This window comes from Pleuronectes platessa, chromosome 14 (assembly GCF_947347685.1).
Source record: "Pleuronectes platessa chromosome 14, fPlePla1.1, whole genome shotgun sequence".
Lineage (NCBI taxonomy): Eukaryota > Metazoa > Chordata > Actinopteri > Pleuronectiformes > Pleuronectidae > Pleuronectes > Pleuronectes platessa.
The window spans coordinates 10421430-10446526 of NC_070639.1; the positions used below are offsets into that span (position 1 = coordinate 10421430).

At 38.8% G+C, this 25097-nt stretch overlaps 4 protein-coding genes and 1 long non-coding RNA gene across 8 annotated transcripts; 2 read left to right on the forward strand and 3 right to left on the reverse strand.

Annotated features, from left to right (window-relative positions):
* Position 1: 1 nt before the first annotated feature.
* si:ch211-214p13.8 (B- and T-lymphocyte attenuator) lies at positions 2-4068 on the reverse strand. Its single transcript, XM_053439887.1, has 6 exons — positions 3903-4068; positions 2699-3034; positions 2584-2616; positions 2377-2505; positions 2262-2293; positions 2-1128 (listed from the first exon to the last, which is right to left on the reverse strand). Exons 1-6 carry the CDS (start codon positions 3976-3978, stop codon positions 856-858), a joined length of 879 nt encoding a protein of 292 aa, XP_053295862.1. The 5' UTR covers positions 3979-4068; the 3' UTR covers positions 2-855.
* A 1414-nt stretch (positions 4069-5482) lies between these two features.
* On the forward strand, positions 5483-8698 carry si:ch211-214p13.7 (uncharacterized). The gene is made up of 4 exons (XM_053439061.1): positions 5483-5680; positions 6224-6243; positions 6319-6341; positions 6847-8698. The coding sequence occupies exons 1-4, from the start codon at positions 5661-5663 to the stop codon at positions 7030-7032; spliced, it is 249 nt and encodes an 82-aa protein (XP_053295036.1). The 5' UTR covers positions 5483-5660; the 3' UTR covers positions 7033-8698.
* Positions 8699-9988: 1290 nt separating this feature from the next.
* Positions 9989-16637, reverse strand: LOC128455421 (cell surface glycoprotein CD200 receptor 1). Of its 2 annotated transcripts, XM_053439057.1 has the most exons (6): positions 16276-16637; positions 13737-13775; positions 12803-13108; positions 11833-12208; positions 11705-11741; positions 9989-11612 (listed from the first exon to the last, which is right to left on the reverse strand). In XM_053439057.1, the coding sequence occupies exons 1-6, from the start codon at positions 16343-16345 to the stop codon at positions 11514-11516; spliced, it is 927 nt and encodes a 308-aa protein (XP_053295032.1). In that variant the 5' UTR covers positions 16346-16637; the 3' UTR covers positions 9989-11513. The 2 variants fall into 2 exon arrangements, with proteins under 2 accessions (XP_053295032.1, XP_053295033.1); XM_053439058.1 differs by lacking the exon at positions 13737-13775 and having other exon boundaries at positions 16276-16632.
* LOC128455425 (uncharacterized) lies at positions 16281-19781 on the forward strand. 2 transcript variants are annotated; one of them, XR_008341731.1, is made up of 2 exons: positions 16281-16879; positions 17995-19781. It is a non-coding gene; the product is annotated as an uncharacterized LOC128455425 (long non-coding RNA). The 2 variants fall into 2 exon arrangements; XR_008341730.1 differs by lacking the exon at positions 16281-16879 and adding an exon at positions 17280-17861.
* On the reverse strand, positions 19523-25069 carry si:ch211-214p13.9 (cell surface glycoprotein CD200 receptor 1). Of its 2 annotated transcripts, XM_053439059.1 has the most exons (7): positions 24713-25067; positions 23766-23804; positions 22834-23139; positions 21964-22245; positions 21774-21870; positions 21639-21681; positions 19523-21546 (listed from the first exon to the last, which is right to left on the reverse strand). In XM_053439059.1, exons 1-7 carry the CDS (start codon positions 24780-24782, stop codon positions 21478-21480), a joined length of 906 nt encoding a protein of 301 aa, XP_053295034.1. In that variant the 5' UTR covers positions 24783-25067; the 3' UTR covers positions 19523-21477. The 2 variants fall into 2 exon arrangements, with proteins under 2 accessions (XP_053295034.1, XP_053295035.1); XM_053439060.1 differs by lacking the exon at positions 21639-21681 and having other exon boundaries at positions 24713-25069.
* Between the last annotated feature and the right edge of the window lie 28 nt (positions 25070-25097).

Sequence of the window (25097 nt, forward strand, 5' to 3'; positions counted from 1 at the left end):
GTGGTCAGGAGATCATTTAATGCTTAGAAAGAATCAAATTAAATGATATTACTTGTATGCAAATTAGACTTTTTTATAGTAAACTTCTGAATATTCTGAATAACCTTCAAATTCAACATCCTGAGAGAAAATCTAGCATCATTTTTAACAAGGGTCACATGGGAACCAGTATTCGACTGTGACATATTGTCTTAAGCTGGTTTTGGAAAACTCCTCGTCGTTCCTCCCCTCTCTTTGTTTTCCGGTATCCACCAAGGAGCTATTTGTCTGTCTTCTACGCAATTTTTCTTTATCTTGAGATGGATGCTGATGATGATGATGATGATGCTGGACTCGTACATCTTTTTGTTATTTCACAGACCAGATTGCTCTTTATCAAAAATCTTCAGATCTCCAGTGAAATGGAGGAATGAAGGAATGCAGAAATACATCTTAAATACATCACATCTGCTGCCTTGAATACAACTCGCACTCGTCACAGATCAGCCCGAAGGATCTTATTCAAATGCTGAGAGTAATTATTTTTAATACCAACGACCAAGCTTTGGACGACAGGGTCACATCAGATAAAAAAAAAAAGAAGAAGTTCTTCAAGTCCTGTAAATGAAATAAAAGAGGGGGGAACAATACTATAAAAAGACACAAGTAATACAAAGCAGCATCTGCTGGAACAAATGTGAAGATCAGAGAGCAAATAAAACACAGCGTCTGCTTTGTTGTAGCATCTGCGTGACCACAAGCCTCCTCCATCCACCTCCTCTACAGTGGTCGTGTAACCTCTGCCTGTTCCACCACACCATGCTTACTTGTGTCTGCATGTTTCCATCCATGTGTCTATAATCAATACAAAAACATTTAGGAAACAATGACAGCAGCATACTGAGGACCTCCTTCAGAGGCAGCATGCTGTTTACTGGCAGGTCTCCCAGCCTGTGTGTGGTTGATGGTGGCGTACACGGCACAGTGAGATGCTTTACGCTCGTCTGCGACCTCCGCAAAAGGCTGGATCCCACTGGTGATCAGGGAAGGTGGTGTCCGTGGAGAGTGGAGGTCGCTTGGAACAAACATGACGGGAGAGGAAGGAGCACTCCACTTGGGCAGGTCCGGTATCGTACGAGTGGATGTTTCCTGTGACACCAGATCAAGATTAGTTGAGACTAAGTGAAATGCTCCTCATTGACTCAATTAGCCTGTTATAGCCCAGACCAGCCTCCACCACACACACAGGAGGGCCGTTCCCAAAAGACTCTTACAACTTGACTTTTATCTATCTATCTATCTATCTATCTATCTATCTATCTATCTATCTATCTATCTATCTATCTATCTATCTATCTGTCTGTCTGTCTGTCTGTCTGTCTGTCTGTCTGTCTGTCTATCTATCTATCTATCTATCTATCTATCTATCTATCTATCTGTCTGTCTGTCTGTCTGTCTGTCTGTCTGTCTGTCTGTCTGTCTATCTATCTATCTATCTATCTATCTATCTATCTATCTATCTATCTGTAAGGTTCCGTTAGGCAGATGGACCCAGGATGCAGAGTTTAAACAAAAGGTGTCCTTTTAATTGGAAAATGTCTTTAACAGAAAAATAACAACAAACGCAGGAATCTCAAAAGTCAAAATTGAAAAAAACACAGAGCACACGGGGAAAAACACCAGAAGTTTACAGAGACCAGAAGAAACAGGGGACGTGAGCACAGAAGATGGAGTATAACGACAGGAGATTACTGCAGGCAGTAAGACAGACATTAAGACAAGCACAGGAGATCACGACAAACAAATAATGACGAATAACAGAAAAGGACAAAGGGAAGCACAGAGGCTCATATTCACACACATGCAGGGACGGCAGTTGTAATTGAACAGAGGTGGAACACATGAGGACTGGTGCAGACAATCACAAAGACAGGAAGTGAAGAAAGAAAACACACAAGGAGCAGGGCCTACAAAATAAAACAGAACACAGAGTGGTAAAAACCAGAGACAGAAACAACAACACATACAAACATAAACACGAGAATATACATGAAACAGGAGGTAATAATTAAACAGAAAAACACTCTTAATAAAGAGGAGAGAGACAAATACAAAACCATTACACTATCTATCTATCTATCTACCTATCTATCTATCTATCTATCTATCTATCTATCTATCTATCTATCTATCTATCTATCTATCTATCTATCTATCTATCCATTTATTTGTCTACGAACACACAAGAAGAGTATTCCTTTAAATTAGCACTATCACATTACCTTCCCCTTCGTTGACTTGTGGGTCAGTATCTCTGTGAAGAAGACAAATAACAAATTGTAAAAAAAATGGTCTTACAGTCCAATCCATGATGTGAACACGTGTTCATGTTCTTACGTTTCCAGCCGTAAGAACTCAGGAGGGTAAAGGCCGATAATGTGAAAACAACAAGAGCGATGCCAGCACAGATGTAGAAGTAGGGCAGCCAGGCCTCAGCCTCGTCACCCGGAGCGGGCAGAGACACAACTACAAAAGAAGAACCAGATCAATAAGCCTGTATTTATTTGAATATATTTATAATGACTAATAATTAAAGTTTCTTACCAGCAACATTGTGAGTTGACTCCGTATGTTTGTCTTATCGGAGTGATAGAATAGAATTAGAACTTATGACATATTACATATTTATTGGCAATGAGGGGGAAAAAATGACCAATACCTGAAACTGAGATGTTGATGGTGTGACTGATTTCCCTAAATCCGTTTCCTTTTAAATCACATCTGTAGAGGCCTCCATCTTGTGCAGAAATCCATTTGAAAGTTAAACTAGAGACCAGTTCACTCTTCACCTTGCCGTGTCTCTGACTTATTTCGACATTCTGTCTGTTTCTTATCCGTTCACAGATGTTTGTGTTCAGTATTTTGCACCAGCTGACGTTCACTGACTTTCCACAGTGTTTGACGGGACAGCTGATCGTCACAGGCTGGTGTGGCGCTCTCATCAGCGCCGTGCCACTCCGCACCATCAGCCCAACTCGACATGAGGGAAACAAGCCTGAGATTCAACAAAAAGAGAAAAAGGAAAAATGATTTAAGTTGAACAAAATTGAATAACCTCCCAAAAACAAACATTATTACAACCAGATTATTCTTGTATCTTTTCTTTTTTCTTTTATAATTAAACAGCCACCAAATTGCATGAATACTGTTAAGATACCGGATTTCAAGGAAATACTCACTGGGGATAAAATAAAGGGAATAACAGTCAAACAAAGCACTTTTTACATCACCAAGCATAAGTCACGGATGTGGCAGCAACCTGTACATACAGTATTTACAGGTTTTATCATTTAAATTCTGTTTGTTTACGTCTTTTAGTCTCCAAACATTATACCATTACAGTTGACCAACAATATATAAAGATATATATATAAGATAAATGTTTCAATATATATTTAAAAAATATTATATAACAATGTTATGTTCACAACCTTTTCGGTTTTGTTTCCTACCAACAGCATCAATGCTTAAAACAAACTATATATATTATAATTTATTTTTAATGCCAGCACTGTTATTTAATTTTCCACAATAATTCCTGTCTTATTACCACGTGGTTATTATTATTATGATTATTGTATAGGGTATATATATTGTATAGGGTTAGGGTTATTGTATAGGGTTAGGGTTATTGACTGTGATACTGAGAAAAATAATGTATTTATTATTGGTATTTATTCATTTGTTGTTACTCCTTTATTTACCGAGTTTTTGTCCTGTTCTGTTGTACCTATGTACAGGTAACCAATAGGTATTCTATATATACCTCAAACCTTTGATGATTACATGAAATACCTATCGCTACATTTTCTATTATCCGATTAATAACTGTGGTCAATTATGAAATATTCCCTCAGCCTTACCTTCAGTTCTTCCACAGATGGAAACCAATATGGAAAAGGTCATCAGATAAGTGTATGAGGTTCTGTCCATGTTCATAACCTGAAACTTCACGAATGATTTAATCTGCAGCGACTGTGGGGGCTCAGTTCACTTGTGACACAGCTCACTCACCACTTCCTGACCGCCCACGCACCTTTTCCCCAAGACCATCGTGCGATCGACTTTTTCATGAGGTTATGAAGCAACCGTTTCCGATGTGCATGTGTGAATCTTTGTGCTTCTGTAATGAACCACTTTATCCAGATTTATACAAATAACCTCACAACAAACACTGTGAAGTGTAGTTTTAATCTCTACAGTCGGGGGGGGGGGGTCCGAAGAATAATGTGTAGAGATTCACTATCTCAACAACACAATTCATTGTACTTAAAGTGGCCCAGGTAACCATGAAGCCCGGCAGGAAGTTGAAACTAAGACCTTGACCTTTGGTGTATGTTTCTCCATTGAGTGACATAAAGGAACTAGAAACCATTTTACACAAAATAACATTGAGTATGTTGAATTTCAACTATATGTGAAGTCTTGAAAACAGTTTACATTAGTCAGCAGGGTGCCCTGGAATTCACCTCATTGTCTTCATAGAATAATACAACTCCAAAAAACATGAAGAACCAACCAAAAGAGTGAGTAGACAAGAAGCTGTGCCGGGGCCTGGATCGATAATGGTCAGTCTTTAAAACTATAAGGCATTTATTTGTTTTCCTCACAGTCGATTCACATCCACTGCATCATTTTGTGTTTTATCACCTGATCATGGATGTTGTACACTGACGCAGTTAAAACAAGGTGGTTTGATTGCGTTATTTCCTTCAGTAATACCAACAGATGTGTAAGTAGTCAGTCACGTCTCCATTGTAGACTGAAGTCTTAGTGGTATGTGAATCAGACTTTTCCAACAGCGCCCTCCAGTGTAGAATAAAGAGCCTGCAAATGAATGCCTATGTGGAATTGATCAAACCTTTCTTGATAATAATGTAATGTATGACAGCTGACATCAACTGTTCCTGCTCAGTGGGTCGTCCTCATATTGAGCTGCTTTTCTCCTCTGAAACCTCTGAAGCCTCCAAAACGGATTGGACCGCACTGTGCATATCACAACAGTGTCTAAATGATCATGATAACTCACTGAGGTCTATTTTTGGCTGTTGACTAAGACGTGGTTTGTAAAGTAAACTGCACTTTTACTGAAAGTGAAAAGAGATCCGCGACTTCCTTATTTTTTCTCTTCAAGACGCCTTTCAATTTGCACAATCATGAAAGTAGGACATTAAAGCAACGAGAGTTCTCCTTGCCTCGATCCTCCATTTGCCTAAATTCAGCTTCCATCAATGCACATGTGTGTTCAGTCACCTGCTGCTAATAGTTTTGCCACTAACATGCAGAAGGCAAGAGGAAGGCAACGTCAATTAAAATTAGATTTCCGAATAGTGTGTACTTGTGTGTGTAAACCCGGGAAATAAAAAAAGCTGTCTCAACACTCCCTCCCCCTCTCTCTCTCTCTCTCTCTCTCTCTCTCTCTCTCTCTCTCTCTCTCTCTCTCTCTCTCTCTCCTTCTCTCTCTCTCTCCTTCTCCCTCTCTCTCTCTACTGTGGCCTGTGTGCTCTCAGTCTTTTGCGGCACTGAATAGATCAGTGATATCAACGTGTGCTACGGTGCCAGGCTAACGGTTATTCTCAGGCACGGGCACCTGCTGACAAATACAGTGTGAGCGACTCAACATGGGAAACTGCACCTCAGGGTAAGTCATCATCCTCAAAGAATCACACACACACACGCACACACACACACACACACACACACACACACACACGAACAAACACACAAACACAGTAACATAGACCACTTTCACATAACATTGAACTGTATGCTAATTACCCTTTACAGCTTCACAGAGGGTTCTTAAGTATTGAGGGTAAGACCAATCATTTGATGTGAATTAGATGTGGACCTAAAAGAATGCAGGGTAACATGTCCACTGCTGTTAGTCAGTGGCATAGACAGTTGCTCTTTGATGGATGTGAACTGTAGACAAGTTGTGCAAAATGCTTCCTGTTCCAGCACGCGCTGTCATCTGTTGAGCTGTCCAGGAAACACTGCTGCTGTGGTCAAAACGCTACACAACTGAAAAGCTATTTCATAATATAAAAGTAATGTTACCATTGCCAGTCTTTTAAATAAATGTATCACACACTAATGGGTTTTATCATTCTTTTCTTCATTTTATGTTAACTTGACTCTGTCCTTATTGGGTTCTTATAATTTCATATTGTTTCATTTCCAGGATAAAGAAGAAAAGAAAAGGTAAAATTACACCTATAACAGCATTTGTTTGCACAATTATTTGTTTTTTTGACAGATTTTCATTTCCTCTTTCAGATGAGTCTGCAAGAAATGATAAGGTACATGAGCCCAATGCAATGTTGAGTTAATAATTCACGTGAGCATGAATCTTTAGTGTTATCAGCTGCAGCTTTACTGTGCTTTTGTGATGAACCAGAACGAGGTAAAGCCAGATCAGATTTGCATACTGGGTTCTTCCATTCACAGGAAGTCATAGCAACTACCACATATAACAATGTCTGCTGTGTACAGTGGCACGTTATGGAATGATAGGACAAACTATTTGCGGAGATAGATTACAGAAAGTATAAAAAAGCATGTTCGTCCAAACTTGATAAACACGAGGTGCCTGACAGAAGTGAGGAAAATCAGAAGACCAGAATGTCTGCACACCAGTTAATGCAACCATAACATATTGATTTTACCTCTCAGGTAGGTTAGTTGTAATTGATTTAGTTATGTATTAATTTCCCGTGATGTCTCTGCTTTAGATGTAACAAAGATACATTCGTGAGAGCGTTCACATTCATCATCTTGCGCTGTGGGTTTTTTATCTCTCGACAGCCTGCCGAGGATGTGACGTACGCCTCGATTGACCACAGCACTGCCAAAGGACCGAGAACATCCAGAGCTGTGAGTGACGACTGTGAATATGCCACAGTTCAGGTCCCGGCAGCGCCACAACCTGAACCCGAGTGTGGGTCCTCATCCAAAGAAGAATGTGGAGATGATTATGTTCTGATGGGTTGAATATGAAGTTCATTTGGACCATTGACGGATGGAGAACTGGCAGATAATATCATACACTTGCAGTGTGCTGTTTGACTGAGACATTTCCAGTTGAACTGATCAAATCTTGATTTTCCATGACCAAAATGGGACAAAATGAAAAAACAAAACCCTTCAAATCCAACAGCAGCTGTAGAAAAATAACCCCTGACATGTTTCCCTTCACTTCTGAGGGAATCTGACCTCTACATTCCTCTGTGGTGCTTCTTTCTCAAGGAGAGAAACGTGTCTTGCCTCTTTTCAGCAGAAACCCAACCTCAGGAGAACGTGAAACTGTGTAGCCCTGACTACCCAAAACATGAACTAAATATCAGGAAGCACTAAGTCAGAGTCAGACTCGATGACATTAAGATGCATAGTGATTAATCGGTTCTGGGCCTTGTGTGTGTGTTTGTGTGTTATAGTCAGAATCACTGCACATCACCTAGAACAATATATTAAAAGTTAAGAATCTTAATTTTTCATGTTTTCATCTGAATTCCCGAAGCATGGTGACATTAGTACATGATCTAAGAGTAATAAATCCGAGAAAACTGAAAATGGTGAGAAATAAAAATCCATAAACCCATTAATAATACCGTTTATTCTGGAGGGGTTGGAAGTGGAACTGGAGCCAGTCTTCTAAATATTCTGATTGAGCAGATAAAGGTTTGATCTTCATCACAGTCTCAAACCTTTACTCCCCCTCTAACCAAAGTTTCACTTAAGCTCAGATCTCTAATGTTTGTACAATAAATTGGCAAAAAACAAATCAATGATGACAAAAATGAGGTGTTGATAAAATGTACACATTTCAAATCATTTTAAATGACATAGTGCTTCCAATACTGCTACTATTGCACACCACTTAAACATAATACATCTTATCTGAGACCTTGTTTTTAAATTTGTATTTGTTTCTTATTTTTTATGTGTGTGCATAGACCACATCTTAGTCTAAGCCTGTATCTCATTGGATAATTTATATGTTTGAAAGCAACATGAAGTGATGGATTAAGTGAACAGTTGTAATTGACTGGAATTTTCTTTATTTCATTGTGTTTTTTTTTATATTTTAAGTTTACGAACTTACAATTGTGTTTGTTATTCTGCTGCATTAATCACCTGCATTTCTGAACATATCTGAAACATTTCACAGCAGTGGTCCCTTCGACGTTCATTAAACCCACGATTAAGATTCTTTGCTACATATCATAGAGAGACAAGTATTTATTTACTAGATTATTATGTATATTCTTTTTTTGCAATAAAACTAGGCAACATTGGGGTGAGACAAATAATAATTATAGTTGCTGCAGCCTTTTATTTGTAAACTGAATTTGCATTATGCATTTAAGTATCAGGTTCTCCTGACACAAATAAAATATCCATTATTAATTTTGCATTAAAAAGCTGCAGAGGTGAGGTTTGCAATAATTCAGCCTGTATTCCAACAATTGTCACTTGCCTTTATTAGCATTCGGTGAACATATAGACATTTTTTCTGCTAAGTTTGATCACTCTTCCCGTTCTTACTGTCCATCAGTAGATCCTTTTATTAAATAAATCCAGTGTGAGAGATGGAGGACGACGTCCAAAGTCCTTGTTCCACACACAAAATATTGAATAAAGTTCAGCTGGAGTTAAATATGAGGCAGATCTAGTTGTTTTTTTCTAATGTTTAGGCCCAGGGTTCAGTGTGTGGAATTTAGTGACCTCTAGTGGTGAAGCTGCATGTTGCAGTTGAGAGAGAACCTGTGGTAGCCTTCAGTTGTCATAAAAACTCAAAAGGTGTAGTTTGTCCTGTCTGGGCTACTGTAAGACACATTTCTGCCTCCATAGAGAGGAACCGCTCCTGATGTAATTATGAAGTATGTAAGTATTAAGAGCCCATTCTAGGATAAAGACAACGACAATTTAGAATTTAGATGAAACACTCTGGTGAAAACATCAGTAGGATTATTCTAATAGATCCCTTTCAACTAAATCTTACACCCTGAACCTTTAAGAAAGTATCTTCCCATTATGAGCTGGAGGAGGGATCAGAGCCGGAAAGAGCAGGTTCACTCAACACACTGACAAGGCTGTTGTTTAAAACATGCACATCTGCAGACCTAACCCATAAATAGTTGAAAATGTAAGCGTTTATTATGAGCGCTATTTATATTATGTAATGTACTGTTATTTAGACCATCCTAATAAGGACTGTGATACAGTGTGAGAACATGACTGTGTTGTGTTCATGTTCTGATCTCCACAGTAGGTGGCAGAAGAGCTCCCTTTTCTGATTTCCCCTCTCAGGCCCCATAACCCTTATCTTTAGAGGACGTGCAAAAATGACACGAGGATATGGAAGCATATTTCATCTTGTAAGTCAAAATAATGAGAAGCCTTCTCAAAATAATGACTAACCAACTCAAATGAATGACTTCGGCTACTATCTCATAATAGCCACTGTGAAAGGTGTGGACTGCTTTTCACACTTTATGTGCAACTCTAACTTTTAACACTGCACCACCACTGTAATGTAAAAACGTAGTTCCGACAAAACAAGCACAACTTGTACTTGTTAACTTGTTCTGAATAGTTTAGTATTACTTCTGCTGAAGTCTCTGTCTCCGTTAATTGACAAATTATTATCTAAATTAACATCTAATTACAGCTCCTGTATTTCTTCAGCAAAACCAAGAGTGTGTAGTTCTGTAGTCTGCAGTGTTGTATAAAGCACTTGAAAACCATACTTGAGTAAAAGTACAGATCTCTTACCTGAAAGTGACTCCGGTAAAAGTCACCCGTCAGAAAATGACTTGAGTAAAAGTCTTAAAGGTTCTCATATTACAGTTTTTCTCAATTGCTTTGGCTCATTTCACGAAACAGAAATGACATTCTCAAAACAACACGTGCAAACCTCCAAACCACTGGGCACTTATTCACAACAGATTGGAATATCTCATTCCTTTAATCAAATTGCAATTGTATTAGCACATCCTTTCAATGACAAGTACAATTTCCAACAGCTTGCACAAATTTCAAATGATTTAGCACACCTTTGCAAACGGTTAGGTACATTTGCCTTCAGTTAGCCCAATTACCAATTGAATATATATTGCTGGTCAAAACTGACTGTCGCTTCTCAGTCAAGTGGTTGTTCTCTGCAGAACATGTTGGCATAATTTCATTGTGTACATCATCACCTGCACAATAGTTCACTCCACCGTCAAAATCATACAGGCACATAATACCATGAAAAACATCATGGTATATACTGTAATAAGGATATCTTTGATCATCGGCTTAATTTCCAGGTGCAACTAGAACTTTAGTAATCAAGGTTGAGTTTCACACATCTGATCACCAATCACACAGTAAGTTTACAGTTTGTCTCCATTGCTTTGGCTCATTTCACGAAACAGAAATGACATTCTCAGAGCTCTAAGTGCAATTGGCAAAATAGCCCATATGGTTCAGCACAACTACATAGATCACCTTCAAAAGGTCATATCTCACCCAAAACAGTTAACTCAAGTTTCAAAACCAAATCATTTTCTCATATAAATAGTCAGTGCCCCCAAAATGAAAATTTCCTTCTCGATTGCTGTGGCTCATCTCTCAGAAAAAGCAGGACATTCTCAAAGCTTTAAATACATTTGCCAAAATAACATAGATGGTACAGCAAAACTCCATAGCACACCTGCAAAAGGTCATATCTCTCCCAAAACAGCCAACTCATCAGTCAAAACTAAATCCTTTTCTCATACAAATAGTCAGTGCCCCCAAAATGAGAAGTCCCTTTGGCATTGTTTAAACACTACAGGTCAAAATGTTTAGATGTTTTGTCAGTATGGCAGTGGACCATAGAAATATCCCTCATGTGCACATTTCAATCTTGGCTCAGTCCTTGAATGGTCACTGAATGGTTACAGTAGATGTTTTCTTTCCAGAATATTATGTGTATCAAACAGAAAAAAGATTTATTCAAGGTTTCACATAAAATATGTTTATTGAACTCATACTGCCATAGAAATTGTTACAGTAATTGCCATACATCGTGCTTACAGTAACAGAAAATGTGTACAGCACAATATACTGTCAAACAATAAGCACATCAAAACTAAAATTTGATATAGATAGGTCTAGGTGTGCCAAGATAAGATCTAGGCACACCTCCGCTGCTTAAGTAAGGAGCCAGTTTTGAGAATGTAAGAAGTAGAAACTACAGAAATTTGTGTTCAAAATGTAACAAGTAAAAGTAAAAAGTCGTCTGGAAAATAAATACTCAAGTGAAGTACAGATATGTGAAAAATCTACTTAATTACAGTATTTCTACTTCGTTACTTCCCACCAAGTCTGTCACATCCGACTGAAGAGTTAAGTTAAAAGTTATTAATGGTTTTCTCCATGAGGCCCACACACAGAGCAGTGGGTGTGACATAAGGTGCATCCCCTGTTCCATCAGTCGAGTGTTAGTTAGAATGGAGCTGAGATGCTCTGCTCTCTGCTCCAAAAAGAGTTCTCACGTTGACATAGCTGGCATAAGGCTCCACCTCCTCCACTTCCTCTATCTGAAAAACAAAACAACAGTGGTGTCATGAACATAACTTCACATTGCGCAAAATACAAAATTACAGGGTGAGTTACGGAAGAAATGACCCACCGTTGGAGATTTGGATGAGTCACACTGGTGGCATCCCCTTTACCAAAAGGTACACACACAATCCATCAGTGACTCGATACAAAAACTCGTCAATGCAAATTAATTTATCATCAATTGAAGCTTCTTACCTCAACATAAGGATTTTCTTTCGTGCAAATATGGCAAATCCCAGTAAAAGCGTACTGCCTACCACAACAGTAATAAAGAGCCTCCAAGGAAAATAAACTGGGGCAGCCTGACCTTTTCTGAGTTTTACCCCCAGAGTCTTCTCCAGGTCCCAGGATGGGTGCCTGAAAGCACAGGTCAGGTTCTCTGGGTCCGTGCCCTCGTCGAGCTGCAGACGACTTTCCACTGTGATCGATCCATCTGACTCAGGAGTCTCCACAGGCAGCGGGTCTCTGCCGTGACTCCAGCTGATGTTGGCGGCGGGTCTTCCTCCTTCAGCCTTGCACACTGCCACCATCTTGTCCCCTCGCTCTAACCAGGCTGACAAACGGGGAGCAACTGAGCCGGGGGAGACAGAGGAATTGCAAAAGTTAAACTCGTTCATAAACACAGACATCAAACGCACAAGTTTTATGTATAAATTTAACTTTGTTTAATCAAATCTTAAAATACCCAACATGATCGAAAACATAAATGAGACCCTTTACATTTAACTTATGCAATAAAGGTAAATTGGAATTTTATATGTTATTGGATAAGTAAACATTTAACGCATCATTATTTTGTAACTTCAATGTTTAAAATTAATAAACTAGAATATCACTCAGTAGAGCTCAAACCTCTGCCAAGGCCCAACAGTGCCCTTAAGACTCCACATTAAAATTTGCCGGCGAAATCCACATCCCTCTGTTAATTGTCATAATAATCCGTTTAGTTGTTTTTGAATAATCTTGCCCACAAACAAACAAACGAGCCAAAAAAACAAATCGACAGAGCTGAAAACATAACGTTGTAGTCGGAAGGAATTTAAAGTGAGGAGACATTGTATCTAGAGAGATAAAAGGCTGTTAGTTAATGTATATATGTTCCTGGAAGCTACATTAAATAATGTCTTCTTCACTGTTGTGTGATCCTTCACCTCTCCAGTCCTACCTGTGATGGCCACGTTGATCTTGCAGTCCTTCTTCCCCCCGTTGTAAACAAAGTTACAGTTGTAGACGCCCACGTCAGCGGCGGAGATGTTTGGGATGTGCAGGTATGACTGAGCCCTGGACGTGTTCCTGAGAGACTTGCCATCGTTGCAGGAGTCTTGGACCTTCTCTCCGGTGCTGAGGGAGACCTGACATATTCTGTCTCTCAGCGTCATGTTCCAAATCACATGGAGCGTCTCGCTCCACGTCCTGTCACTGCAGCTCAAGTTCACATCACTGCCTGAGTTGAACATTAGATTTGTGATAACTAGAGAAAAGGGGTCAAAGAAAATAGGTTCATTCATTTTGCACAGAGAGGTGGAGTGACTTATATGGTTTGTATTTATTCTGTCATTAACAAATTTACACAGCATGCATGATCTTAACTGTAAAGTACATAAAAATATATATAAATTATCAACATTCTGCAGCAATATGAAACACCACTTACTAAACTGTAGCATGGGATAAATACACAGGTGTCAAATACATTTAAACAAATTTGGATTAAATGTGTCAAATGGAAATTTGTGTCTGAGATAGTCTTTCAAAATTAGATGATACATGATACATGTCTACCAAATACAGATTTTTAAGGATTGTTTCACTTAGTAAAGAGTGTTTTTTTAAAGTGGTCGAACATGTTGTCCAGACTCAAATAATAATATATTTCATTCAGATGTCACATCTTTTGAAAATAAACTCAAAATAATGACTCTCTACTTCAGAAGTAACTTGTGTCAAAGTATCTTCTTGTTCATTCGGTTTATTCAACCCGGTAAAATGTGGGTTAATGACAATAGCGGCTGCTTAAATGTTTATTATATGTTCGATCAGTTGTCTCGTTTAACGTTTCAGTGAAATACCTGGAGAGGAAATTAGGAAAAAGAGTTTACCATAAGTGCTGGAGGTCACAGTGGTGCTTTGATTAGTTCCTGAGAGAGACGATCGTGAACGTTAGTAAAAAGATTAGTAGAACAATGTGTGAGCATTCAATCAGCACAGCAACAGCCATTAATTAGATATTAGTTTATTAGTCAGTTAGGTTGTGACTGTGAATAACAAACAGTTATGAAAGAAATTGATATTTTCTTTTGTAATGGAATTGGGAAATCTCCGAGAGGGAAAAGCTAAACTTATAAAACATCATAATGTTATTTCCATTGTCTTCTTCCTCTCGTCTGAACCAACTCATGAATTCACGTCGTTATTTCAAACCCGTGGATTGGAACAAGTCTGTGTTTATTGGCTAGTGTTTACTGCAGGCTGTTCTGGAGGCCTGAGACCTGTTGGTTATTCTGATGTGGGTGAGCGTCTGCAGTGGAACTGCAAAACCAAAGAAATCTCTTCCTCACCCGCAGAGTGGAGGAACTAAAAGCTGATCTGAATTTATGATTTCCACTGAACTGGCTGCTTGTTCATTTAGACAGTATGATGCTTATCTCTTTTTTGTGCATCTGTTACGAACAGTCTTCCTTACACCTCCATGCTTGTGCTTTCCACTGAGCTGTGAGTCATAGCAATAACCAAAATCTCGGTGCAACACATTTACATTTAGAAAAAAACCTTTTACTACTTTTCCAAATGTTACTAACATTCCACAAATTATTAAAGTTAAACTAATAGGAGGATAATTAGAGTACATTACAGTTAGAGGAAATTAATTCATACAATACACTAACATGCTTTATAAAGTACCTCAAATGACACACTCATGACTAAAAATCATGTTGACATCTGAAGCCTGAATTTCATCAAGACCTTAAACTATCAAGTACAGTGCCTTCCATAAGTATTCACCCCCCTTGGACTTTTTCCCATTATGTACTGTTACTAACTGGAATTCAAATAGACTTAAATAAACTTTTTCCCGTTTGATCAACAAAACATGCATAGTACTTTGGAGGTGCAAAATAAATTTTATTGTGACACAAACAATAATGAGAACAAAAAAGTTGACATCTGTTGGGTGCATAAGTATTCACCCCCCTGTGTCAATACTTGGTAGAACCCCCTTTCGCTGCAATTACAGCTGCAAGTCTTTTGGGGTATGTCTCTACCAGCTTTGCACATCTAGAGATGGAAAGGTTTGTCCATTCTTCTTGGCAAAAAAGATGAAGCTCAGTCAGATTGGATGGAGACCGTCTGTGAACCGCAATCTTCAAGTCTTGCCATAGATTCTCTATTGGATTGAGGTCTGGGCTTTGACTGGGCCATTTTAAGACATTAACATTCTTTAATCCAAACCATTCCTTTGTAGCTCTGGCTGTATGTTTAGGGTCATTGTCCTGCTGGAAGATGAACCTCCGCCCCAGTCTCAAGTCTTTTGCAGACTGCATCAGATTTTCTTCAAGGATTTCCCTGTATTTGGCTCCATCCATCTTTCCCTCTATTCTGACCAGTTTCCCTGTACCTGCTGAAGAGAAGCATCCCCACAGCATGATGCTACCACCACCATGTTTCACTGTTGAGATGGTGTGCTCAGGGTGATGGGCAGTGTTGGGTTTTCGCCACACATAGCGTTTTGCATTGAGGCCAAAAAGTTCAATTTTGGTCTCATCTGACCAGAGCACCTTCTTCCACATGTTTGCTGTGTCTCCCACATGGCTTCTGGCAAACCCCAAACGGGATTTTTTATGGATCCCTTTCAACAATGGCTTTCTTCTTGCCACTCTTCCATAAAGGCCAGATTTGTGGAGTGGACGACTAATAGTTGTCCTGTGGACAGATTCTCCCACCTCAGCTGTGGATCTCTGCAACTCCTCCAGAGTAACCATGGGCCTCCTGGTTGCTTCTCTGATTCATTTTCTCCTTGTCCGACTCTTCAGTTTGGGTGGACGGCCTCCTCTTGGTAGGTTTGCGGTTGTGCCATATTCTTTCCATTTTCTTATGATGGATTTTATGGTGCTCAGAGAGATGTTCAAAGCTCTGGATATTTTTTTATAACCTAACCCTGCTTCATATTTCTCCACAACTTTATCCCTGACTTGTTTGGTGAGCTCCTTGGTCTTCATGATGCTGTTTGCTCAGTAATGATCTCCAACAAACTCTGAGTCCGTCACAGAACAGGTGTATTTATACTGAGATTAAATTGCAGACAGGTGGACCCTATTTACTAATCATGTGACTTGCAAATGTGACTTGTGAATGCAATTGGTCGCACCAGATCTTTGTTAGGGGTTTCACAGTAAAGGGGGTGAATACATATGCACTCAACACTTTTCAGATTTTTATTTTTAAATAATTGTGAAATCCATGTAATATTTCCCCCCACTTCCAAATGATGCACTATTTTGTGTTGGTCCATTACATAAACTCACGATGAAATAAATTTTAATCTGTGGTTATACCATGACAAAATGTAGAAAAGTCCAAAGGGGGTGAATACTTATGCAAGGCACTGTATATGGAAGTAAATTGTGTTTATGATCTAACCTGGCTCCAGGCTCCACGCTGCAGGTACCAAGAGGAAAACTGTGGCAAAAATCAACATCATGTTCCTCATCTCCTGAAGACATCAGGTTCCTCTGTGACGTTACTTCACTCCAGTAAGAGAAGCATCGAGTCTGATCCTCCCCTTAATCCTCAGGTTTTTTTTTATTGTCTCCGCATTAACATCAAATGGCCTTTAACGGTTTCTCCTTCAGCCTCTTTTCTTCTCATCCAGACTGAGTGTAAAACAGTGATGGCCCTCATGTTCAAGAAATGTAAAGGGCGAATATGACTTATAAATCCCTCCCTCCTTTTTTTTACTCTTCCCCTCTCTCCAACTAGCTTACCACACAAGACACAGGATGTCTTCTGATAAGACAAGACACCAGTTTCCTGTCTATGTCACATGATCACCCTCTTTGTGCTGATAATGTGAAAAAAACAAGAGCGATGCCAGCACAGATGTAGAAGTAGGGCAGCCAGGCCTCAGCCTCATCACCAGGAGCGGACAGAGACACAGCCACAAAAGAAGAACCAGATCAATAAGCCTTATTGATTCAAATATATTTATGATCACTAATGATTAAAGTTTCTTACCAGCATCATTGTGAGTTGACTCAGCCTCCTCATGTTTGTCTAATCGGAGTGATAGACTAGAATTAACACTTATGACATATTACATGTATTTAATGGCAATGAGGGGGGAAAAATCACTTTGATGTGGACCTAAAAGAATGCAGGGTACTATGTCCGGTGCTGTTAGTCAGTGGCATAGACAGTTGCTCTTTGAATCGATGTGAACTGTAGACAAGTTGTGCAAAATGCTTCCTGTTCCAGCACGCGCTGTCATCTGTTGAGCTGTCCAGGAAACACTGCTGTGGTCAAAACGCTACACAACTGAAAAGCAGATGATATTTTAGGTTGTTTCTAATTCATAATATAAAAGTCAGCATTACCTGCTAAATAATCATTTTAACATTGCCAGTCTTTTAAAAAAATGTATCACACACTAATTGATTTATCGTTCTTTTCTTCATTTTATTTTAACTTGAATCTTTCCTTATTGGGCTCTATAATTTCATATTGTTTCATTTCCAGGACAAGGGAGAAAAGAAAGGGTAAAATTACACTTATAGCAGCATTTGTTTGCACATGTATTTGTTTCATTCAAAAATTTTCATTTCCTCTTTCAGATTTGTCTGCAAAAAATGATAAGGTACATGAGCCAAATGCAATGTTGAGTTAATAATTCACGTGAGCATGAATCTTTAGTGTTATCAGCTGCAGCTTTTCTGTGCTTTTGTGATGAACCAGAACGAGGTAAAGCCAGATCAGATTTACATACTGGGTTCTTCCATTCACAGGAAGTCATAGCAACTACCACATATAACAATGTCTGCTGTGTACAGTGGCAAGGTATGGAATGATAGGACAAACTATTTGTGGAGATAGATTACAGAAAGTATAAAAAAGCATGTTCGTCCAAACTTGATAAACACGAGGTGCCTGACAGAAGTGAGGAAAATCAGAAGACCAGAATGTCTGCACACCAGTTAATGCAACCACAACATATTGATTTTACCTCTCAGGTAGGTTAGTTGTAATTGATTAAGTTATGTATTAATTTCCCGTGATGTCTCTGCTTTGGAAGTAACAAAGGTACATTCGTGAGAGCGTTCACATTCATCATCTTGAGCTGTGGTTTTTTTTATCTCTCGACAGCCTGCCGAGGATGTGACGTACGCCTCGATTGACCACAGCACTGCCAAAGGACCGAGAACATCCAGAGCTGTGAGTGACGACTGTGAATATGCCACAGTTCAGGTCCCGGCAGCGCCACAACCTGAACCCGAGTGTGGGTCCTCATCCAAAGAAGAATGTGGAGATGATTATGTGCTGATGGGTTGAATATGAAGTTCATTTGGACCATTGACGGATGGAGAACTGGCAGATAATATCATACACTTGCAGTGTGCTGTTTGACTGAGACATTTCCAGTTGAACTGATCAAATCTTGATTTTCCATGACCAAAATGGGACAAAATGAAAAAACAAAACCCTTCAAATCCAACAGCAGCTGTAGAAAAATAACCCCTGACATGTTTCCCTTCACTTCTGAGGGAATCTGACCTCTACATTCCTCTGTGGTGCTTCTTTCTCAAGGAGAGAAACGTGTCTTGCCTCTTGACCCACAGAAACCCAACCTCAGGAGAACGTGAAACTGTGTACTCCTGACTTCCCAAAACATGAACTAAATATCAGGAAGCACTAAGTCAGAGTCAGACTCGATGCATAAAGATGCATGATGATTAATCGGTTCTTGGCCGTTTGTGTGTGTTTGTGTGTTATAGTCAGAATCACTGCACATCACCTAGAACAATATATTAAAAGTTAAGAATCTTTATTTTTCATGTTTTTGTCTCAATTCCTGCAGCTTTGTGACATTAGCACATTATCTAAGAGTAATAAATCATAGACAACTGAAAAAAACATTAACAATACCGTTTATTCTGGAGGGGTTGGAAGTGGAACTGGAGCCAGTCTTCTAAATATTCTGATTGAGCAGATAAAGGTTTGATCTTCATCACAGTCTCAAACCGTAACTCCCCCTCTAACCAAAGTTTCAGTTAAGCTCAGATCTAATCAAAAATGTGTAGATAAAATGTACACATTTCAAATCATTTTAAATGACATAGTGCTTCCAATACTGCTACTATTGCACACCACTTAAACATAATAAATTTTATCTGAGACCTTGTTTTTAAATTTGTATTTGTTTATTATTTGTATGGAAGCACTAAGTCAGAGTCAGACTCGATGACATTAAGATGCATAGTGATTAATCGGTTCTGGGCCTTGTGTGTGTGTTTGTGTGTTATAGTCAGAATTACTGCATATCACCTAGAACAATATATTAAAAGTTAAGAATCTTAATTTTTCATGTTTTCATCTGAATTCCCAAAGCATGGTGCCATTAGTACATGATCTAAGAGTAATAAATCCGAGAAAACTGAAAATGGTGAGGAATAAAATCTCTAATGTTTGTACAATAAATTGGCAAAAAAACAAATCAATGTTGACAAAAATGAGGTGTTGATAAAATGTACACATTTCAAATCATTTTAAATGACATATTGCTTCTAATACTGCTACTATTGCACACCACTTAAACATAATACATCTTATCTGAGACCTTGTTTTTAAATTTGTATTTGTTTCTTATTTTTTATGTGTGTGCATAGACCACATCTTAGTCTAAGCCTGTATCTCATTGGATAATTTATATGTTTGAAAGCAACATGAAGTGATGGATTAAGTGAACAGTTGTAATTGACTGGAATTTTCTTTATTTCATTGTGTTTTTTTTGATATTTTAAAGTTTACTAACTTACAATTGTATTTGTTATTCTGCTGCATTAATCACCTGCATTTCTGAAAATATCTGAAACATTTCACAGCAGTGGTCCCTTCGACGTTCATTAAACCCACGAGTAAGATTATTTGCTACATATCATAGAGAGACAAGTATTTATTTACTAGATTAATATGTATATATTTTTTTGCAATAAAATTATGCAACATTGGGGTGAGACAAATAATAATTATAGTTGCTGCAGCCTTTTATTTGTAAACTGAATTTGCATTATGCATTTAAGTATCAGTTTCTCCTGCCACAAATCAAATATCCATTATTAATCTTACAAGATGCAACCGTAGGAAGTTGCAGAGGTGAGGTTTGCAATAAGTCAGCCAGTATTTCAACAATTGTCACTTGCCTTTATTAGCATTCGGTGAACATATAGACATTTTTCTGCTAAGTTTGATCACTCTTCCCATTCTTACTGTCCATCAGTAGATCCTTTCATTAAATGAATCCAAATATTGAATAAAGTTCAGCTGGAGTTAAATATGAGGCAGATCTAGTTGTTTTTTTCTAATGTTTAGGCCCAGGGTTCAGTGTTTGGTATATAGTGACCTCTAGTGGTGAAGGTGCATGTTGCAGTTGAGAGAGAACCTGTGGTAGCCTTCGGTTTTCATAAAAACTCAAAAGGTGTAGTTTGTCCTGTCTGGGCTACTGTAAGACACATTTCTGCTTCCATAGAGAGGAACCGCTCCTGATGTAATTATGAAGTATGTAAGTATTAAGAGCCCATTCTAGGATAAAGACAACAACAATTTAGAATTTAGAGGAAACACACTGGTGAAAACATCTGTAGGATTATTCACCCTGAACCTTTAAGAAAGTATCTTCCCATTATGAGCTGGAGGAGGGATCAGAGCCGGAAAGAGCAGGTTCACTCAACACACTGACAAGGCTGTTGTTTAAAACCTGCACATCTGCAGACCTAACCAATAAATAGTTGAAAATTTAAGCGTTATTTATATTATGTAATGTACTGTTATTTAGACCATCCTAATAAGGACTGTGATACAGTGTGAGAACATGACTGTGTTGTGTTCATGTTCTGATCTCCACAGTAGGTGGCAGAAGAGCTCCCTTTTCTGATTTCCCCTCTCAGGCCCCATAACCCTTATCTTTAGAGGACATGCAAAAATGACACGAGGATATGGAAGCATGTTTCATCTTGTAAGTCAAAATAATGACTAACCAACTCAAATGAATGACTTCGGCTACAATCTCATAATAGCCACTGTGAAAGGTGTGGACTGCTTTTTACACTCTAACTTTTAACACTGCACCACCACTGCAATGTAAAAATGTATTTCCGACAAAACAAGCACAACTTGTACTTGTTTTGAATAGTTGAGTAGTTGCATTACTTCTGCTGAGCGTAGCTGAACTACATGTGTCCTCTACTTAAAAATGTCTGTCTCTGTTGAGCTACAAATTATTATTTAAATTAACATCTTATTACAGTTCCTGTATTTCATCAGCAAAACCAAGAGAGTGTAGTTCTGTAGTTTGTCACATCCGACTGAAGAATTAAGTCAAAAGTTATGAATAGTATTCTCCATGAGGCCCACACACAGAGCAGTGGGCAAGACATGAGGTGCATCCCCTGTTCCATCCGTCGAGTGTTAGTCAGAACGGAGCTGAGAGGCTCTGCTCTCTCCTCCAAAGACTAAATCCTCCTTCCATCACCTTCTCGTCCACCTCTCATTTCCTCATCCTTCAGTCCCTCAAAAAGAGCCACGTGCATCGAAGTGTCTGACGCATGTGCAGGATGTGAACAAGTGTGCAGCTCAGTTATAGATAGAGTTCTCACGTTGAACATAGCTGGCATAAGGCTCCACCTCCTCCACTTCCTCTATCTGAAAAACAAAACAACAGCGGTGTCATGAACCAAACTTCAGATTGTGCAAAATACAAAATCACAGTTTGAGTTACGGAAGAAATGACCCACCGTTGGAGATTTGGATGGTGATGAGTCACGCTGGTGGGATCGCCTTTACCAAAGGGGGCGCACACAAACCATCAGTGACTCAATACAAGAACCTCGTCAATGCAAATTAATTTATCATCAATTGAAGCTTCTTACCTCAACATTAGGATTTTCTTTAGTGCAAATATGGCAAATCCCAGTAAAAGCCCACTGACTACCACACCAGTAAGAATGTGCCTCCAAGGAAAATAAACTGAAACAAAAGAAAATATTAAATTTGTATTCATAATCTGATAGACACTAACTCGATGCTTCTGTAATTTTGTCTCTTGTGGTGCAGCCTGACCTTTTCTGAGTTTTACCCCCAGAGTCTTCTCCTGGTCCCAGGATGGGTGCCTGAAAGCACAGGTCAGGTTCTCTGGGTCCGTGCCCTCGTCGAGCTGCAGACGACTTTCCACTGTGATCGATCCATCTGTCTCAGGAGTCTCCGCTGTCTCAGGAGTCTCCTGAGACAGCGGGTCTCTGCCGTGACTCCAGCTGATGTTGGCGGCGGGTCTTCCTCCTTCAGCCTTGCACACTGCCACCATCTTGTCCCCTCGCTCTAACCAGGCTGACAAACGGGGAGCAACTGAGCCGGGGGAGACAGAGGAATTGCAAAAGTTAAACTCGATCATAAACATAGACATCAAACGCACAAGTTTTATGTATAAATTTAACTCTGTTTAATCAAATCTCAATACACTCAACATGATCTAAAAAATTATTCTGACACTTTACATCGAACTTATGCAATGAAGGTACTTGGGTATTTTATATGTAATTGGATAAGTCAACATTTAACGCATCATTATTTTGTAATTTCAATGTTTACAATAAATAAACTAGAATATCACTCAGTAGAGCTCAAACCTCCGCCAAGGCCCAACAGTGCCCTTAAGACTCCAATTTAAAATTCACCAAATGAATTGTCTGTTAATTGTCATAATAATCAGTTTAGTTGTTTTTGAATAATCTTGCCCACAAACAAACAAACGAACCAAAACAAGAAAATCGACAGAGCTGAAAACATAACGTTTTAGTCGGAAGGAATTTAAAGTGAGGAGACATTGTATCTAGAGAGATAAAAGTCTGTTAGTTCATTTATATATGTTCCTGGAAGCTACATTAAATAATGTCTTCTTCACTGTTGTGTGATCCTTCACCTCTCCAGTCCTACCTGTGATGGCCACGTTGATCTTGCAGTCCTTCTTCCCCCCGTTGTAAACAAAGTTACAGTTGTAGACGCCCACGTCAGCGGCGGAGATGTTTGGGATGTGCAGGTATGACTGAGCCCTGGACGTGTTCCTGAGAGACTTGCCATCGTTGCAGGAGTCTCGGACCTTCTCTCCGGTGCTGAGGGAGACCTGACATATTCTGTCTCTCAGCGTCATGTTCCAAATCACATAGAGAGTCTCGCTCCACGTCCTGTCACTGCAGCTCAAGTTCACATCACTGCCTGAGTTGAACATTAGATTTGTGATCACTAGAGAAAAGGGGTCAAAGAAAATAGTTTCATTCATTTTGCACAGAGAGGTGGAGTGACTTATATGGTTTTATTTATTCTGTCATTAACAAATTTACACAGTACGCATGATCTTAACTGTAAAGTACATAAAAATATATATAAATTATTAACATTCTGCAGCGATATGCAACAACACTTACTAAACTGTAGCATGGGATAAATACACAGGTAATAAATACATTTTAAAAAATTTGGATTAAATGTGTGAAATGGAAATTTGTATCTGAAATCGTCTTTCAAAATTAAATGATACATGATACATTTCTACCAAATCCAGATTTTTAAGGATTGTTTCACTTAGTAAAGAGTGTTTTTCAAAGTGGTCGAACATGTTGTCCAGACTCAAATAATAATATATTTCATTCAGATTTCATATCTTTTGAAAATAAACTCAAATTAATGACTCTCTACTTCAGAAGTAACTTGTGTCAAAGTATCTTCTTGTTCATTCAGTTTATTCAACCCGGTAAAATGTGGGTTAATGACAATAGCGGCTGCTTAAATGTTTATTATATGTTCGATCAGTTGTCTCGTTTAACGTTTCAGTGAAATACCTGGAGAGGAAATTAGGAAAAAGAGTTTACCATAAGTGCTGGAGGTCACAGTGGTGCTTTGATTAGTTCCTGAGAGAGACGATCGTGAATGTTAGTAAAAAGATTAGTAGAACAATGTGTGAGCATTCAATCAGCACAGCAACAGCCATTAATTAGATATTAGTTGGTTTATTAGTCAGTTAGGTTGTGACTGTGAATAACAAACAGTTATGAGAGAAATTGATATTTGCTTTTGTAATGGAATTGTGAAATCTCAGAGAGGGAAAAGCTAAATTTACAAAACATCATAATGTTATTTCCATTGTCTTCTTCCTCTCGTCTGAACCAACTCATGAATTCACGTCGTTATTTCAAACCCGTGGATTGGAACAAGTCTTTGTTTATTGGCTAGTGTTTACTGCATGTTGTTCTGGAGGCCTGAGACCTGTTGGTTTTTCTGATGTGGGTGAGCGTCTGCAGTGGAACTGCAAAACCACAGAAATCTCTTCCTCACCCGCAGAGTGGAGGAACTAAAAGCTGATCTGAATTCATGATTTCCACTAAAGGTGCTGCTTGTTCATGTAGACAGTATGATGCTTATCTCTTTTTTTTGTGCATCTGTTACGAACAGTCTTCCTTACACCTCCATGCTTGTGCTTTCCACTGAGCTATGAGTCATAGCAATAACCCAAATCTCGGTGCAAGTACATTTACATTTAGAGTCAGTGGAATAAACCTTTTACTACTTTTCCAAATGTTACGATATGCCACAAATTATGAAAGTTAAACTAATACGAGGATAATTAGAGTTACATTACAGGTAGGGAAAATGAATTCATACAATACACTAACATGCTTTATAAAGTACCTCAAATGACACACGCATAAAAAAAGAGAGAACATTTCTCACTAAAAATCATGTTGACATCTGAAGCCTGAATTTCATCAAGACCTTAAACTATCAAGTATATGGAAGTAAATTGTGTTTATGATCTAACCTGGCTCCAGGCTCCACGCTGCAGGTACCAAGAGGAAAACTGTGGCAAAAATCAACATCATGTTCCTCATCTCCTGAAGACATCAGGTTCCTCTGTGACGTTACTTCACTCCAGTAAGAGAAGCATCGAGTCTGATCCTCCACTTAATCCTCAGGGTTTTTTTTATTGTCTCCGCATTAACATCAAATGGCCTTTAACGGTTTCTCCTTCAGCCTCTTTTCTTCTCATCCAGACTGAGTGTAAAACAGTGATGGCCCTCATGTTCAAGAAATGTAAAGGGCGAATATGACTTATAAATCCCTCCCTCCTTTTTTTTACTCTTCCCCTCTCTCCAACTAGCTTACCACACAAGACACAGGATGTCTTCTGATAAGACAAGACACCA

Bases quoted from the DNA above. Each gene is read 5' to 3' on its own strand.
- si:ch211-214p13.8 (XM_053439887.1), bottom strand. From the start codon at position 3,978: ATGAACATGGACAGAACCTCATACACTTATCTGATGACCTTTTCCATA. The intron at 2,617-2,698 runs GTATTGGTCATT...CACTCCGATAAG, and splicing joins CATCAACATCTCAGTTTCAG to ACAAACATACGGAGTCAACT. The intron at 2,294-2,376 runs GTAAGAACATGA...TCTTCTTCACAG, and splicing joins GAGTTCTTACGGCTGGAAAC to AGATACTGACCCACAAGTCA.
- si:ch211-214p13.7 (XM_053439061.1), top strand. From the start codon at position 5,661: ATGGGAAACTGCACCTCAGG. The intron at 5,681-6,223 runs GTAAGTCATCAT...TTTCATTTCCAG, and splicing joins ATGGGAAACTGCACCTCAGG to GATAAAGAAGAAAAGAAAAG. The intron at 6,342-6,846 runs GTACATGAGCCC...ATCTCTCGACAG, and splicing joins AGTCTGCAAGAAATGATAAG to CCTGCCGAGGATGTGACGTA.
- si:ch211-214p13.9 (XM_053439059.1), bottom strand. From the start codon at position 24,782: ATGAGGAACATGATGTTGATTTTTGCCACAGTTTTCCTCTTGGTACCT. The intron at 23,140-23,765 runs GTAAACTCTTTT...CCTTTTCTCTAG, and splicing joins TGTGACCTCCAGCACTTATG to TGATCACAAATCTAATGTTC. The intron at 21,547-21,638 runs GTGGGTCATTTC...TTTGTTTTTCAG, and splicing joins CACCATCCAAATCTCCAACG to ATAGAGGAAGTGGAGGAGGT.
- LOC128455421 (XM_053439057.1), bottom strand. From the start codon at position 16,345: ATGAGGAACATGATGTTGATTTTTGCCACAGTTTTCCTCTTGGTACCT. The intron at 12,209-12,802 runs GTAGGACTGGAG...CCCCCGGCTCAG, and splicing joins GATCAACGTGGCCATCACAG to TTGCTCCCCGTTTGTCAGCC. The intron at 11,742-11,832 runs GTAAGAAGCTTC...CTTTTGGTAAAG, and splicing joins AAGAAAATCCTTATGTTGAG to GGGATGCCACCAGTGTGACT.